This window comes from Oryctolagus cuniculus, chromosome 5 (genome assembly GCF_051225735.1).
Source record: "Oryctolagus cuniculus isolate XC-2025 breed Fujian yellow rabbit chromosome 5, ASM5122573v1, whole genome shotgun sequence".
Taxonomy (NCBI): domain Eukaryota; kingdom Metazoa; phylum Chordata; class Mammalia; order Lagomorpha; family Leporidae; genus Oryctolagus; species Oryctolagus cuniculus.
In genome coordinates, this window is record NC_142871.1 from 637,633 (window position 1) to 650,575 (window position 12,943).

Genomic DNA, 12,943 nt, shown 5'->3' on the forward strand with positions numbered 1-12,943 from the left:
GGAAGTGAGGTGTAAGATGCGCCGCGCACTCTGCTCTCGCGAGAATGGCTGAGGCGCGCGTGGGCTCGCAACCATAGCGACGCGTCGGGGGCGGAGCGCAGGGAGCGGCAGGCGGGGCCTCGGGAGATTCGCCTGGCAAGGAGCGCCCTCTGCGAGCCCTGCGGTGGGCCGGGCGGGCCGCTTCGTCCCTGCGGCGAAGGCCGAGGTGTGTGGAGTGCGTGGGCGCCGCGCGGAGGAGGAGCCGCGCCGAGCCGGGGTTCGCGGCCGTCGGTGTCCGCGGGTCGCGGTGCGGGAGGTCACGGCGCTCACAGGCCTCCGTGCTGGGCCTCTCGCGGACACTCAGTGGCTTGCGAACTGAGCGTCTGCAGTCTCCGCTCGTTCCTGGAAAAGGGCGCAGTTTTTGCTCTAAGTTTTCAGAAATTTAATAATTTTGGCGGAAGGCTGAGGCTGTGGAAAAACTGGGCATGATCTGGTTGTGTTCCCTCGCCGCCGTCACCAGCGTCACTAGCAGTTGTGTCCTCAGTCAGCGTCCAGCCGGCACTAGTGCAGTTGTGTCCTCAGTCAGCGTCCAGCCGGCACTGGTGCAGTTGTGTCCTCAGTCAGCGTCCAGCCGGCACTGGTGCAGTTGTGTCCTCAGTCAGCGTCCAGCCGGCACTAGTGCAGTTGTGTCCTCAGTCAGCGTCCAGCCGGCACTGGTGCAGTTGTGTCCTCAGTCAGCGTCCAGCCGGCACTGGTGCAGTTGTGTCCTCAGTCAGCGTCCAGCCGGCACTGGTGCAGTTGTGTCCTCAGTCAGCGTCCAGCCGGCACTGGTGCAGTTGTGTCCTCAGTCAGCGTCCAGCCGGCACTGGTGCAGTTGTGTCCTCAGTCAGCGTCCAGCCGGCACTGGTGCAGTTGTGTCCTCAGTCAGCGTCCAGCCGGCACTGGTGCAGTTGTGTCCTCAGTCAGCGTCCAGCCGGCACTGGTGCAGTTGTGTCCTCAGTCAGCGTCCAGCCGGCACTGGTGCAGTTGTGTCCTCAGTCAGCGTCCAGCCGGCACTGGTGCAGTTGTGTTCAGAGTCGCCAGCATCGGAGCCGCTCTCCTGCGTCATCTTCCTCGCAGTGGAGGAACGCATCTGTGGTACTGCTTGGCACACGCTGTCCGACTGCCTTTCTTTCCTTCTTTTTTTGACAGGCAGAGTGGACAGTGAGAGAGAGAGACAGAGAGAAAGGTCTTCCTTTGCCGTTGATTCACCTTCCAATGGCCGCTGCGGCCGGCGCACCGCGCTGATCCGATGGCAGGAGCCAGGAGCCAGGTGCTTCTCCTGGTCTCCCATGGGGTGCAGAGCCCAAGCACCTGGGCCATCCTCCACTGCACTCCTGGGCCACAGCAGAGAGCTGGCCTGGAAGAGGGGCAACCGGGACAGAATCCGGCGCCCCGACTGGGACTAGAACCCGGTGTGCTGGTGCCACAGGCGGAGGATTAGCCTAGTGAGCCGCGGCGCCGGCTCCCGACTGCCTTTCAACTCGAATGTTTCCGGCTTGCTTAGCTGCTAGGAGAGAGTTTGGTCTTTTCTGATCACAAGGGAATAATTTCCCCTTCTAAAAACACACATATGAGGAGAGTCGTGGATTTCAACATTGCTTTTTTCCTTTCTTTGGAAGGCAGAGAGAGCCTTGACACTCGCTTGTCACTGCGTTTGCTTGAAGTGCTGGTGTGGGATACTCTCACTGCCTTGTTCCAGTACCTATTCCTGCACGCATTGGTTATGAGGAAACAGGGCTGGAGTTTAATTTTATGATTCTGCACAGTTTGTGTTAGGGAGGACGGGTCCGATGCTCGAGGCCATGGTCCTGACAGTCCCAGTGTGCATGGCGCTCTGACGTCCTGTGCGCTTGTTTCCGGTCTTGGGCCTCCGTGCTGCAACTCTGGACCTCGTCCGTGTGCCCCAGAACCTTGGAATCTTCTCTGCTTGACCTGGGGGGGGAGGAGGGAGGAGTCAGGTGTGGGAGGGTCTTAAAGCCAGGCCCGGGAGGGTCCCAGGCTCCATGTTTCCACACTGCCCACCCCCGTCGCCCTGGCCGGGGCTCACCTGTGTGCAAGGGAAGCGAGGGACGCACTTTGGGCCTGTGTCCAGAGGAAAGGGAGTGGCTGCTGTCATTGTTCCTCCTGGTGACCGAACGCGTGCTGAACTGCTGATGCTACCTGAAGGGCCCTGAGCCCTGCTGAGGGACCCCACCCCGCACAGCACCCTCCCCTCTGTCCTGCCTGGGGGGTCCTCGGGGCCCAGTGACCTCTTTCTTGGGGTGAGCAGGAGTTGGCTCCCAGACTCAGGCAGCTGTTTAAACCCCCAAGTCTTAGGTTATGGTTGATGGAGTAAGGGTGGAGTCCTGGCATAATACAGTGTCGGGGGTGAAATCTGCCATCCCTGTCTGTCTACAACTCCCACTTCCCTAAAGCATGCCCCCTTCATACCTCATTCTCTATCCCATTGCCTTATTTTCTTCCTCATATTCCTCCATGTAGCAAATATTTATTGAGTGTTCTGTGCGAAGGAGGAGAAAGCTTGGCATTGTAGAGGCAAGGTCCTGCTTACAGGGACCCTAGTCCCACGGAGGAGAGGTCACGGCCATGGTGAGGGCGCTCACAGGCCCAGCGTGCTTGGTGCAGAGAAGCAGAGTGTGACGAGGTGGCGTGACAGGGCCCCTTCCCAGTCTGCACAGCCGTGCCTCCAGCCTTTCCCCCTGGAATTTGGAGACTCAAAGTTGGGACAGACACGTTAGCAGGGCTGAGTTATGCTTGTGGCCACCTGAATGGTAGACCAGTTGTCAGTCAAGTGCTTTTGATTCTATTTTTTAATACCTCGGAAGCAGCTAGGATTTTTAAGTTGTATTTTTATTTGTTGTCAGAGACAGCAGAAGCTAATTCTTAGATAAATTAATAAAAACATGCAAACAAAGCAGATACTTCCAATCCAAGCAAGCCCAGTCTCTTCCTAGCCTCAGTCCCACGAGAGTTGTTCAGCTGCACCGTGGCCTTGAATGCCGCATGGTAGAGTGTGCCCTTCTGTGCCAGGGCCACACCGTGAGTGCTGCTGGCACAGGCCGGAGCCTGGCTGGCTGGAGGTGAGGGTTGGTGTCCGGGAAGCTGAGGCGTCGCCTGTGACTCACTGCCAGGAGAACGGATTCACCACGCAGCGCAGGTCGAGGTGCGACTGGTCAGACCGGCACAGCAGGACTCAAGGCCCAGGCTACAAAGGCGCTGTTGCCGGACAGAACATTCCCAGGCCTGGGATGTGCAGGGTTTGAGCAGCTCTGGCCTGCTGAGTCAACCCTTTCTGCCCACATCTCAGACAGACTTTGCATGTGGTCAGCCCCACGCATGTGACCATTGGGATTTGCAGCTGTGCGCTTGCTCTGTGTGTGTGTGTACACACATGCATCTGTATGACACATCACATAGATTGAGAGTTCTTGTGTGTGTGCATGCATGTGAAAGCATGATACATCACACAGGTTAAGTGTCCGTTTACGTGCTCACACGCATATTCATACTACGTGATACAGGTTGAATGTGTCGTGTGTGTATGCACATGTGCATTGTCACGAAGCATCCTGCAGTCAGTGTCACTGTGCACGCATGTGTGTTCCTGATTCATTATACAGGCTGAGTGAGTGTGTGCCTGGTACGTCGTGCAGGTTGATGTGTGAGTGTGCGCCTGGTACGTCGTGCAGGTTGATGTGTGAGTGTGCGCCTGGTACATCGTGCAGGTTGATGTGTGAGTGTGCACCTGGCACATCATACAGGTTGATGTGTGAGTGTGCGCCTGGTACATCGTGCAGGTCGATGTGTGAGTGTGCGCCTGGCACATCGTACAGGTTGATGTGTGAGTGTGCGCCTGGTACATCGTGCAGGTTGATGTGTGAGTGTGCACCTGGCACATCATACAGGTTGATGTGTGAGTGTGCACCTGGTACATCGTGCAGGTTGATGCGTGAGTGTGCACCTGGCACATCATACAGGTTGATGTGTGAGTGTGCGCCTGGTACATCGTGCAGGTCGATGTGTGAGTGTGCGCCTGGCACATTGTACAGGTTGATGCGTGAGTGTGCGCCTGGCACATTGTACAGGTTGATGTGTGAGTGTGCGCCTGGTACATCGTACAGGTTGATGTGTGAGTGTGCGCCTGGTACATCGTGCAGGTTGATGTGTGAGTGTGCGCCTGGCACATTGTACAGGTTGATGTGTGAGTGTGCGCCTGGTACGTCGTGCAGGTTGATGTGTGAGTGTGCGCCTGGTACGTCGTGCAGGTTGATGTGTGAGTGTGCGCCTGGTACATCGTGCAGGTTGATGTGTGAGTGTGCGCCTGGCACATTGTACAGGTTGATGTGTGAGTGTGCGCCTGGTACGTCATGCAGGTTGATGTGTGAGTGTGCACCTGGTACATCGTGCAGGTTGATGCGTGAGTGTGCGCCTGGTACATTGTACAGGTTGACGTGTGAGTGTGCGCCTGGCACATCGTGTAGGTTGATGTGTGAGTGTGCACCTGGTACATCGTACAGGTTGACGTGTGAGTGTGCGCCTGGCACATTGTACAGGTTGATGCGTGAGTGTGCGCCTGGCACATTGTACAGGTTGATGTGTGAGTGTGCACCTGGTACATCGTACAGGTTGACGTGTGAGTGTGCGCCTGGCACATTGTACAGGTTGATGCGTGAGTGTGCGCCTGGCACATTGTACAGGTTGATGTGTGAGTGTGCGCCTGGTACATCGTGCAGGTCGATGTGTGAGTGTGCGCCTGGCACATTGTACAGGTTGATGCGTGAGTGTGCGCCTGGCACATTGTACAGGTTGATGTGTGAGTGTGCGCCTGGTACATCGTACAGGTTGATGCGTGAGTGTGCGCCTGGTACATTGTACAGGTTGACGTGTGAGTGTGCGCCTGGCACATCGTGTAGGTTGATGTGTGAGTGTGCACCTGGTACATCGTACAGGTTGACGTGTGAGTGTGCGCCTGGCACATTGTACAGGTTGATGCGTGAGTGTGCACCTGGTACGTCATACAGGTTGATGTGTGAGTGTGCGCCTGGTACATCGTGCAGGTTGAATGTCCCTTGGTGCATGCATGCGTGTTTATGATGCAGCATTGTGGTTGAGTGTTCCTTCGTGCACATGTGTGCATGATTAGGTTCTCTGTCCCTTTGTGTATGCATGTGTGTTCATGGTAATCATACAGATTGAGTGTCCCTTTTATGTGTGTGCATGCGTGCATGGTGCATCACGCAGGTTCTGTGTGTGCACAAATGTGTGTATGTGACACATCATACAGTTCGGGTGTCCTGTGTACGTGTGTGTGCATGGTTGAGTGTCCCTTACCCTAAATGCTTGGGAACAGGGGTGTTTCAGAGTTTGGAGTGTTTTAGACTTTGTAACATTTGTGTGGCTCTCACCAGTGGAAAACTCCTAACCCAAAAGTCAGAAATCCAAAATGCTTCAAAATTCCAGCCCCACTGATGCTCAGAAGCTTTTGGGTTGGTGAAGCTCTGTGTCCCGGAGCAGCTGTGGCTGCCTCGATGCTGGAGCTTCCCCTTGCCCTGGAAAGGGCCCCCTCCTGTGGGGCTGGGTCCGGAGACAGCTGAGGAAGTCTTGATTTTCTTGGACTTGGTTTAATTTTCTAACACAAAAATCAAAGGAACCTATTGTGATGTCCAAGATTGACTTCTTTAAAAGGCAGAGTTAGGGGGAGAGAGAGGTCTTCCATCTGCTGGTTCACTCCCGAAATGGCCACAACAGCCAGGGCCGGGCCAGACGGAAGCCAGGAGCCAGGAGCTCCCACGTGGTGGCAGGGGCCCTGGTACTTGAGCCGTCTTCTACTTTCCTACGTGCATTAGCAGGGAACCAGATGGGAAGCAGAGCAGCCGGGACTTGAACCTGCTGTCAAGAGGGGTGCCAGCATTGTAGACAGTGGCTTCACCTGCTGTAGGACAATGCTGGCCCTTACATTATCTTTTTTTTTTTTTTTTGACAGGCAGAGTGGACAGTGAGAGAGAAAGACAGAGAGAAAGGTCTTCCTTTTGCCGTTGGTTCACCCTCCAATGGCCGCCGCGGCTGGTGCGCTGCGGCTGGCGCATCGTGCCGATCCGAAGCCAGGAGCCAGGTGCTTCTCCTGGTCTCCCATGGGGTGCAGGGCCCAAGCACTTGGGCCATCCTCCACTGCACTCCCGGGTCACAGCAGAGAGCTGGCCTGGAAGAGGGGCAACCGGGACAGAATCCGGCACCCCGACCGGGACTAGAACCCGGTATGCCGGTGCCGCAAGGTGGAGGATTAGCCTAGTGAGCCACAGCGCTGGCCACCATTATCTTTTTACCGGAAATGTTTGCTTCATTTTAACTGTGTTCAGTTTACGTGTTCATATAGGGAAATAGGAAGTCACCTGCCACTTGGTGAACTGCTCCTTCTCTTAGTCAGTGCTGGCTTCTCCTCGGCAGAGCTCATCAGACTTGGGACAGAAGGATGTGCAGCTGACCCATGTGAAGCCCCCAGCTCCCTGCGCATAAAGCCTGGGCTCCGCCTCAGGCACACACAGAGCCGGTGGTGTCCAGTCCTGCAGGAACTTTGTGCTCCTGCCTGCCGTGGTTCGATGTGGCCCCCAGAGGTTCATGTCCTGTGGATGTGAGGGGATGGGCCCAGCTCTGAGCAGGGTCTGATGCACGCTGGTCGGAGAGAGGGCCCTCCCCAGCCTGTTTCCTGTCCATGGCGTGCTGCCTTCCAGGGCTGTTCCTGCCCGTCCTGCTGTCGGCCGTGAGCCCTCAGCGTGGCGAGCAGAAGCCAGCGGAGCCGTGAGCTGAGGGAGCCTCTTTCTTGTGCATCGCCAGCCTCAGCTGTTCTGTTCCAGCAGAGGAAATGACTGGGCTCTGCACAGCTGAGCCTCTCACAGGCAGGCCTGGGCTCTGTGCACAGCTCAGCCTCTCACAGGCAGGCCTGGGGTCTGCACAGCTGAGCCTCTCACAGGCAGGCCTGGGCTCTGTGCACAGCTGAGCCTCTCACAGGCAGGCCTGGGGTCTGCACGGCTCAGCCTCTCACAGGCAGGCCTGGGCTCTGTGCACAGCTGAGCCTCTCACAGGCAGGCCTGGGCTCTGCACGGCTCAGCCTCTCACAGGCAGGCCTGGGGTCTGCACGGCTCAGCCTCTCACAGGCAGGCCTGGGCTCTGCACGGCTCAGCCTCTCACAGGCAGGGCTGGGCTCTGTGCACAGCTGAGCCTCTCACAGGCAGGCCTGGGGTCTGCACAGCTGAGCCTCTCACAGGCAGGGCTGGGCTCTGTGCACAGCTGAGCCTCTCACAGGCAGGCCTGGAATCTGCACAGCTGAGCCTCTCACAGGCAGGACTGGGCTCTGCACGGCTCAGCCTCTCACAGGCAGGCCTGGAATCTGCACGGCTCAGCCTCTCACAGGCAGGACTGGGCTCTGTGCACAGCTGAGCCTCTCACAGGCAGGACTGGGCTCTGCACAGCTCAGCCTCTCACAGGCAGGCCTGGACTCTGCACGGCTCAGCCTCTCACAGGCAGGACTGGGCTCTGCACGGCTCAGCCTCTCACAGGCAGGCCTGGAATCTGCACGGCTCAGCCTCTCACAGGCAGGACTGGGCTCTGTGCACAGCTGAGCCTCTCACAGGCAGGACTGGGCTCTGCACGGCTCAGCCTCTCACAGGCAGGACTGGGCTCTGCACGGCTCAGCCTCTCACAGGCAGGCCTGGGCTCTGTGCACAGCTGAGCCTCTCACAGGCAGGACTGGGCTCAGCACGGCTCAGCCTCTCACAGGCAGGCCTGGGGTCTGCACAGCTGAGCCTCTCACAGGCAGGCCTGGGTTCTGTGCACAGCTGAGCCTCTCACAGGCAGGCCTGGGTTCTGTGCACAGCTGAGCCTCTCACAGGCAGGCCTGGGCTCTGCACGGCTCAGCCTCTCACAGGCAGGCCTGGAATCTGCACGGCTCAGCCTCTCACAGGCAGGGCTGGCACCACTGGCTCCAGATCCCACAGAGGCCTCCTACCTCCCAGCGCTGCTCGCATGACTGCAGAATCGGACATCTGTGAGCACAGACTTTGGTTGCAAGTTGTACTTTTGTAAAGATTTGTTTTTAGAATGTAAAAAATGGCTGCTTTTGTTCAGAGTGGTGTGAGTCCATCCCCCTCCCTCCCTCCCTCCCTCTCTCCCTCCCTCCCTCCCTCCCTCCTTCCCTTCCTCCCTGTCTCCCTCCCTCCTCCCTCCCTCCTCCCTCCCTCCCTTCCTCCCTCCCTCCTCCCTCCCTCTCTTCCTCCCTCCCTTCCTCCCTCTCTCCCCCTCCCTCCCTCTTTTCCTCCCTCCCTCTCTCCTCCCTCCCTCCCTCCCTCTCTGTCTCTCTCTGTCTCCCTCCCTCCCTCCCTTCCTCCCTCTCTCCCCCTCCCTCCCTCCCTCTCTGTCTCCCTCCCTCCCTCCCTCCCTCTCTCTGTCTCCCTCCCTCTTTTCCTCCCTCCCCCCCCCCCCGTCTCTCTCTGTGTGTTTCCAGTTCACTCATTGCATTACTGTAGTGCATCATCTGTTGTGTGGATGTACAGCCCAGTCCCTTCTGTTGCTGATGGGCGTTTGGGTTTCTCCTGATCTGGACTTACGAACAGTGTGGCTTTGACATTCTTACATATTGTGCATTGCTTGGTGCCTGTGTGTCCAGCAAGGGAGAGCTCCTGACTGTTTTTCCACCAAAGGATTGTAGCTGCACGTTCCTACTGTTAGCTAATCCTTCAAATTGTACTTGGACTGACATGTAGACTTTTGCACTTTAACCATTTGGATGGTGGTTGTAATTTTTTTTTAAATTCAGTTTGCATTTCTCTGATAGCCAGTGAGGCTGAGTGTCTTTCCCGGGGGACTGGCCGTTTGGCGGTCTTTGGGGAAGTGCCTGTGCAGACCTTCCCGCTGGTTTGTCTGTTCTGGTGATTATGGGAGTTCCTCATGCAGTCTGCACAGCTGTTGGCCAGGTTTATGTGTTGTGGCTCTTTTCCTACTAAGTTTATTTGAAGAAAAAGACACAATTTAACAAAAGAATACCTGAAAAACTTGGAAGCTACTATATTTTTTGCTGTGTACTTTCTTTTTTTTTAAGATTTATTTGAAAGGCAGAGTTACACAGAGAGAAGGAGAGACAGAGAGAAGGAGAGACAGAGAGAGAGAGAGAGGTCTTCCATCCCCAGATGGCCACAACGGCCAGAGCTGTGCCAGTCTGAAGCCAGGAGCCAGGAGCTTCCTCCGGGTCTCCCACACAGGCGCAGGGACCCAAGGACTCAGGCCATCCTCCACTGCTTTCCCAGGCCACAGCAGAGAGCTGGATGGGAAGTGGAGCAGCCGGGACATGAACCAGCGCCCATATGGGTGCCGGCACTGCAGGAGGCGGCTTCACCCACTACACCACAGTGCTGGCTTCATTTCTTAAAGTGCTTTGTGCTTTGAGAAGTAGTGGAGGTGAAAGTGGCCCCATATCCCCTTGGGACCTGTCTCCCCGCTGCCTCTTGCTGTGCTGGGAGGTAGGTTAAGACTCCTACGAAGTGCTCATCGGAGCCTCAGGACACAAGCGACCTTTTGTGACATTCGCTGGATCTGGGCAAATGAAAAATAGGTCAAGCCAGGATTGTGAATCGGAGACAAATATTTTAAGCTCTTCAGTACTTGTTTTTATTTTTTTCTGAATATTGAGAATTTTCAAGTCTTTAAACATCTCTGTTTCCAGTGACAGTATTTGTTACATGGGAGATGATGGGGTATAGCTTCTCTAACAGTGTTCTGAGAACTTTACCAACTGCGTTTCTGCACTTGCCAGGTACCTAGGCCCCATAGGTCCCAGAGTAAGGCTTTCTAGTCAAGTCTGTGGTGGAACATGCTTACTGTCTGAATGATTTTTCTGCACGCAGCCCACAGCAGTCCATTCTTGTCTTACTGCATCGTGAGCTCCACACCGCACAGGGAGTGCTTACAGCCGTCCCATCCACAGCACAGGGGGGCGCTCGGTGGCCATGTGCTGCCCTGAGCACCAGAGTTGTCAGGTGGTGGAGTCACGTGAGGAGTGGGGTGCCTGCAGGACTCTGTTCCCTGACTGGTCCAAGGTTGTCCTGCCAGAGAGTAGCTCCCCACTGGCCCTGAAAGGGGAGATGGTGGGGAGAGCCGAGAAGGCGGATGGTAGGGCTTCAAGGCCACAGCTGATCCCTGGGGAGTAGAGAGCAGCAGAGGACGCAGTGAGGGTGGAGGTCCTAAGTGGCAGACACACCGAGCACAGGCCAGTTGGCAGGGCCTGGTTGGCCACTTATGGCTCAGGACTGAGTCTTGGTGTGGACATCGGCTGTCAGGATGTCAGCCAAGCATTCCTGGGTCACGTAAGGATGGTGAGGACAGCACAGTGTGGGTTCTCAGCGGCAGCCCCCGAGCTGTGCCCTGGGGGCACGAGGTAGGCCGGTCCCGTGTTGTGTGGGAGTGGAAGGCTGAGTACCTCCGCAGAGCGTGGTCTGCGTGCTCTTTGCTTCCCCTTGGTCACGTGTCTGCGATGGTGACGCTTCCACCCAGGGGCATCTGTGTTCTCTTGACAGCATCTCACTGTTCCTTTTCATAATGGGAAGGCAGTTGGATAGTCCACTATTTAACACCTTCCGGTTGGTGACAGTAGAACAGCCTCAGTAGCCTAAGAAAAGAGATTGTGCCCTAAGGCCAGGCAGGCCGGAACCAGTGGGGCCTCAAAGTGTGTCGCCTTCCTTTTCATTCTCTGAAGACCGGAACTTTGCCCTGCATGCACAATCCAGCCGGTCCACGGCCTCGAGTTCTTGTGAAGGGGAGGGCATTTGGTCCAGAGAAGACATAAGCGTTTTGAGTTTGGCAGATACCCCATGAGTGTGCACAGCAGATGAACTTCTTAGGATTTGCGTGATCTTGGATCTTGCGGGGTACTGAAAAGAAGGAACGTGGTAGGGCTGGCAGAGGAGGTGCAGGTGTTCAGAGCGGAGGGGGAAACAGGAAGTGGAGGATGATGACCTGCTGTTCCTCTTGGACACTGGGGTGCTGGAATTAGACCTTTACATTAGCCTCTCTCTTCCTGCACCCCCAGTCCCTGCTGGTTCTGGTCACCTTGCTGCCGGATTGATCCATGAATATTCCTGAATGACAGCTATGAATTTCTCTCTTCAGTAATCGTTAAGGTTTGGTCTTGCAGTCTTTTGCCCAATGGAAGCCTTTCTTACATCTGGGACACAGCGTTTTGGGCTTCCCCATTTTGCAGCCTCCTCTTTATGATCTGTTTGTGGACCACGCTGGTTCTCCCTCTTATTAATCCTCACCCCATCTGTGCTGGTCAGATGTCCGTGTAGCCCCTCTTGGTCTTGTCTGCTTTTCTTTAGAACATTGCCAGGTCTCTCCAGTCAGAATTTATTCTGTTGCCTTTAGATCCCAGTGACCTCCATAAACAAGGTGGTTACATCCTTAGGCCCTTTGAATGCGTACAGCCAGAATCATGACCTTATGTGTAGGCTTTTGAATTCACACGATCAGCTTCCGACAGGAGAGTAGAGCTTTTAAGCCCACATGACCAGCATCATGGCCACATGCTTAGTGCCTTTGAAAACACATGACTGGCTTCTGATAGATGGGTAGATCTTTTGATCTGTATGACCGTGATCACGACCAGAAGAGTAAGACCTCTAATCTGCCTGAGCAGTGTCTGAACAGATGAGTAGAGACCGTTGAGTCCACCAGGTGGGAGGGCACTGGATCCACATGACCAGCATCTGAGTAGATAGGTAGGACCCCGGGATCCTGTGGACCTGCCTCGTGTCCACTTGGCTGGGCTTTTGCATCTACAGGTCGAGGCTGACAACCGTATCAGTAGTTTTTTGTATCCATGCGACCATTATGGTGACCAGATTTTTGGGTGCTTGTGAACCTGTTTGTCAGCATTCTGTTGGCTGTGTTCAAGTAGATCTGTTGCCTGAACCTGGATGTGGGGCAGAGAAAATCAAGGGTGACCCTGAGCCTCTTGCCACATAACTGGAAGTGATTGTATGCAGGAAGCTGTTAAGAGTGAAATAGGATGCAAAGCTGAAGCTTTCTATGTTCGCTCATGTTCCACTCACGTCCCTTCACAGGCCTAGCCAGGGAGTCGCTGGTATTATAAACCACGGCAACCTGACCTCAACCCCAGAATACTGTGACGCGTTTGCGTCTGTCCCAGGTTAGCTACAGGGATCTGGGTTTGTCTTGCAGTCTACCATCCACTCATTCAGTATGGCCGAGTTAGGCGATGACTTGCACCCCGGTCACTAAGCACCACCTCTGGCACTCTGCAGTCCCAGGGCTGCACCAGTGCTTTGACGACCACTGTCACCTCTACCTCCAGGAGGTGCCCTTGTTTACAGCCGTGGGGGCACAGCCAAAGTCCAGGTGTGAGATAAGGGGGTTGGAGCCCCGTCTGTTGCATTGGAAGGGCCCCCGGGAGACACGGAGCAGCCGTGGGTATGGGCCTCCAGGGTTTTCAGTGATTTCCTTTGTTTCCTGGGGTGGGAAGAGGTCAGTGACGTGGGGCGTGTGTAGTCATACAGGTAATTGTGAATATAACAGGCATTATACTTTATACACCCCATAACCATCTTGTGTTTTCAGACTGAAGATGGAAGAACCCCACAAGACTTTCTCCACGAGCGATGGCTGTGTGAGTGATATAGTCACAGAAAAGTACCTGGTGAGATCCCAGGAGTCTGCGTCTCACGTGCAGCTGGCGTGCTGTGGGCGGTGCTGTGCGTTCCCTCTTGACGGAAACCAGCTTTGTGTGTGGGATGTCGAGGGCCCCTCTCACCAGGTATTTAACACGTGTTTGTTTCTTGTTCAGCCTGCGCTTGTGTGGGTGTTGCCCCTTCTCGGTTTCTCCGTTGCTGTTTGGGCAACACTGGCACCTGTGGATTCA

At 55.7% G+C, this 12,943-nt stretch overlaps 1 protein-coding gene across 1 annotated transcript in view; it reads left to right on the plus strand.

Moving 5' to 3' along the window:
• Positions 1–79: 79 nt before the first annotated feature.
• Positions 80–12,943, plus strand: part of WDR27 (WD repeat domain 27) — a 141,861-nt gene continuing 128,997 nt past the window's right edge. The window contains exons 1-2 of the mRNA XM_089332419.1: positions 80–205; positions 12,643–12,838. Of these exons, the coding sequence (XP_089188545.1) occupies positions 12,650–12,838 (189 nt within the window). The 5' untranslated portion in view covers positions 80–205; positions 12,643–12,649. The remainder of the gene's footprint in view (positions 206–12,642; positions 12,839–12,943) is intronic.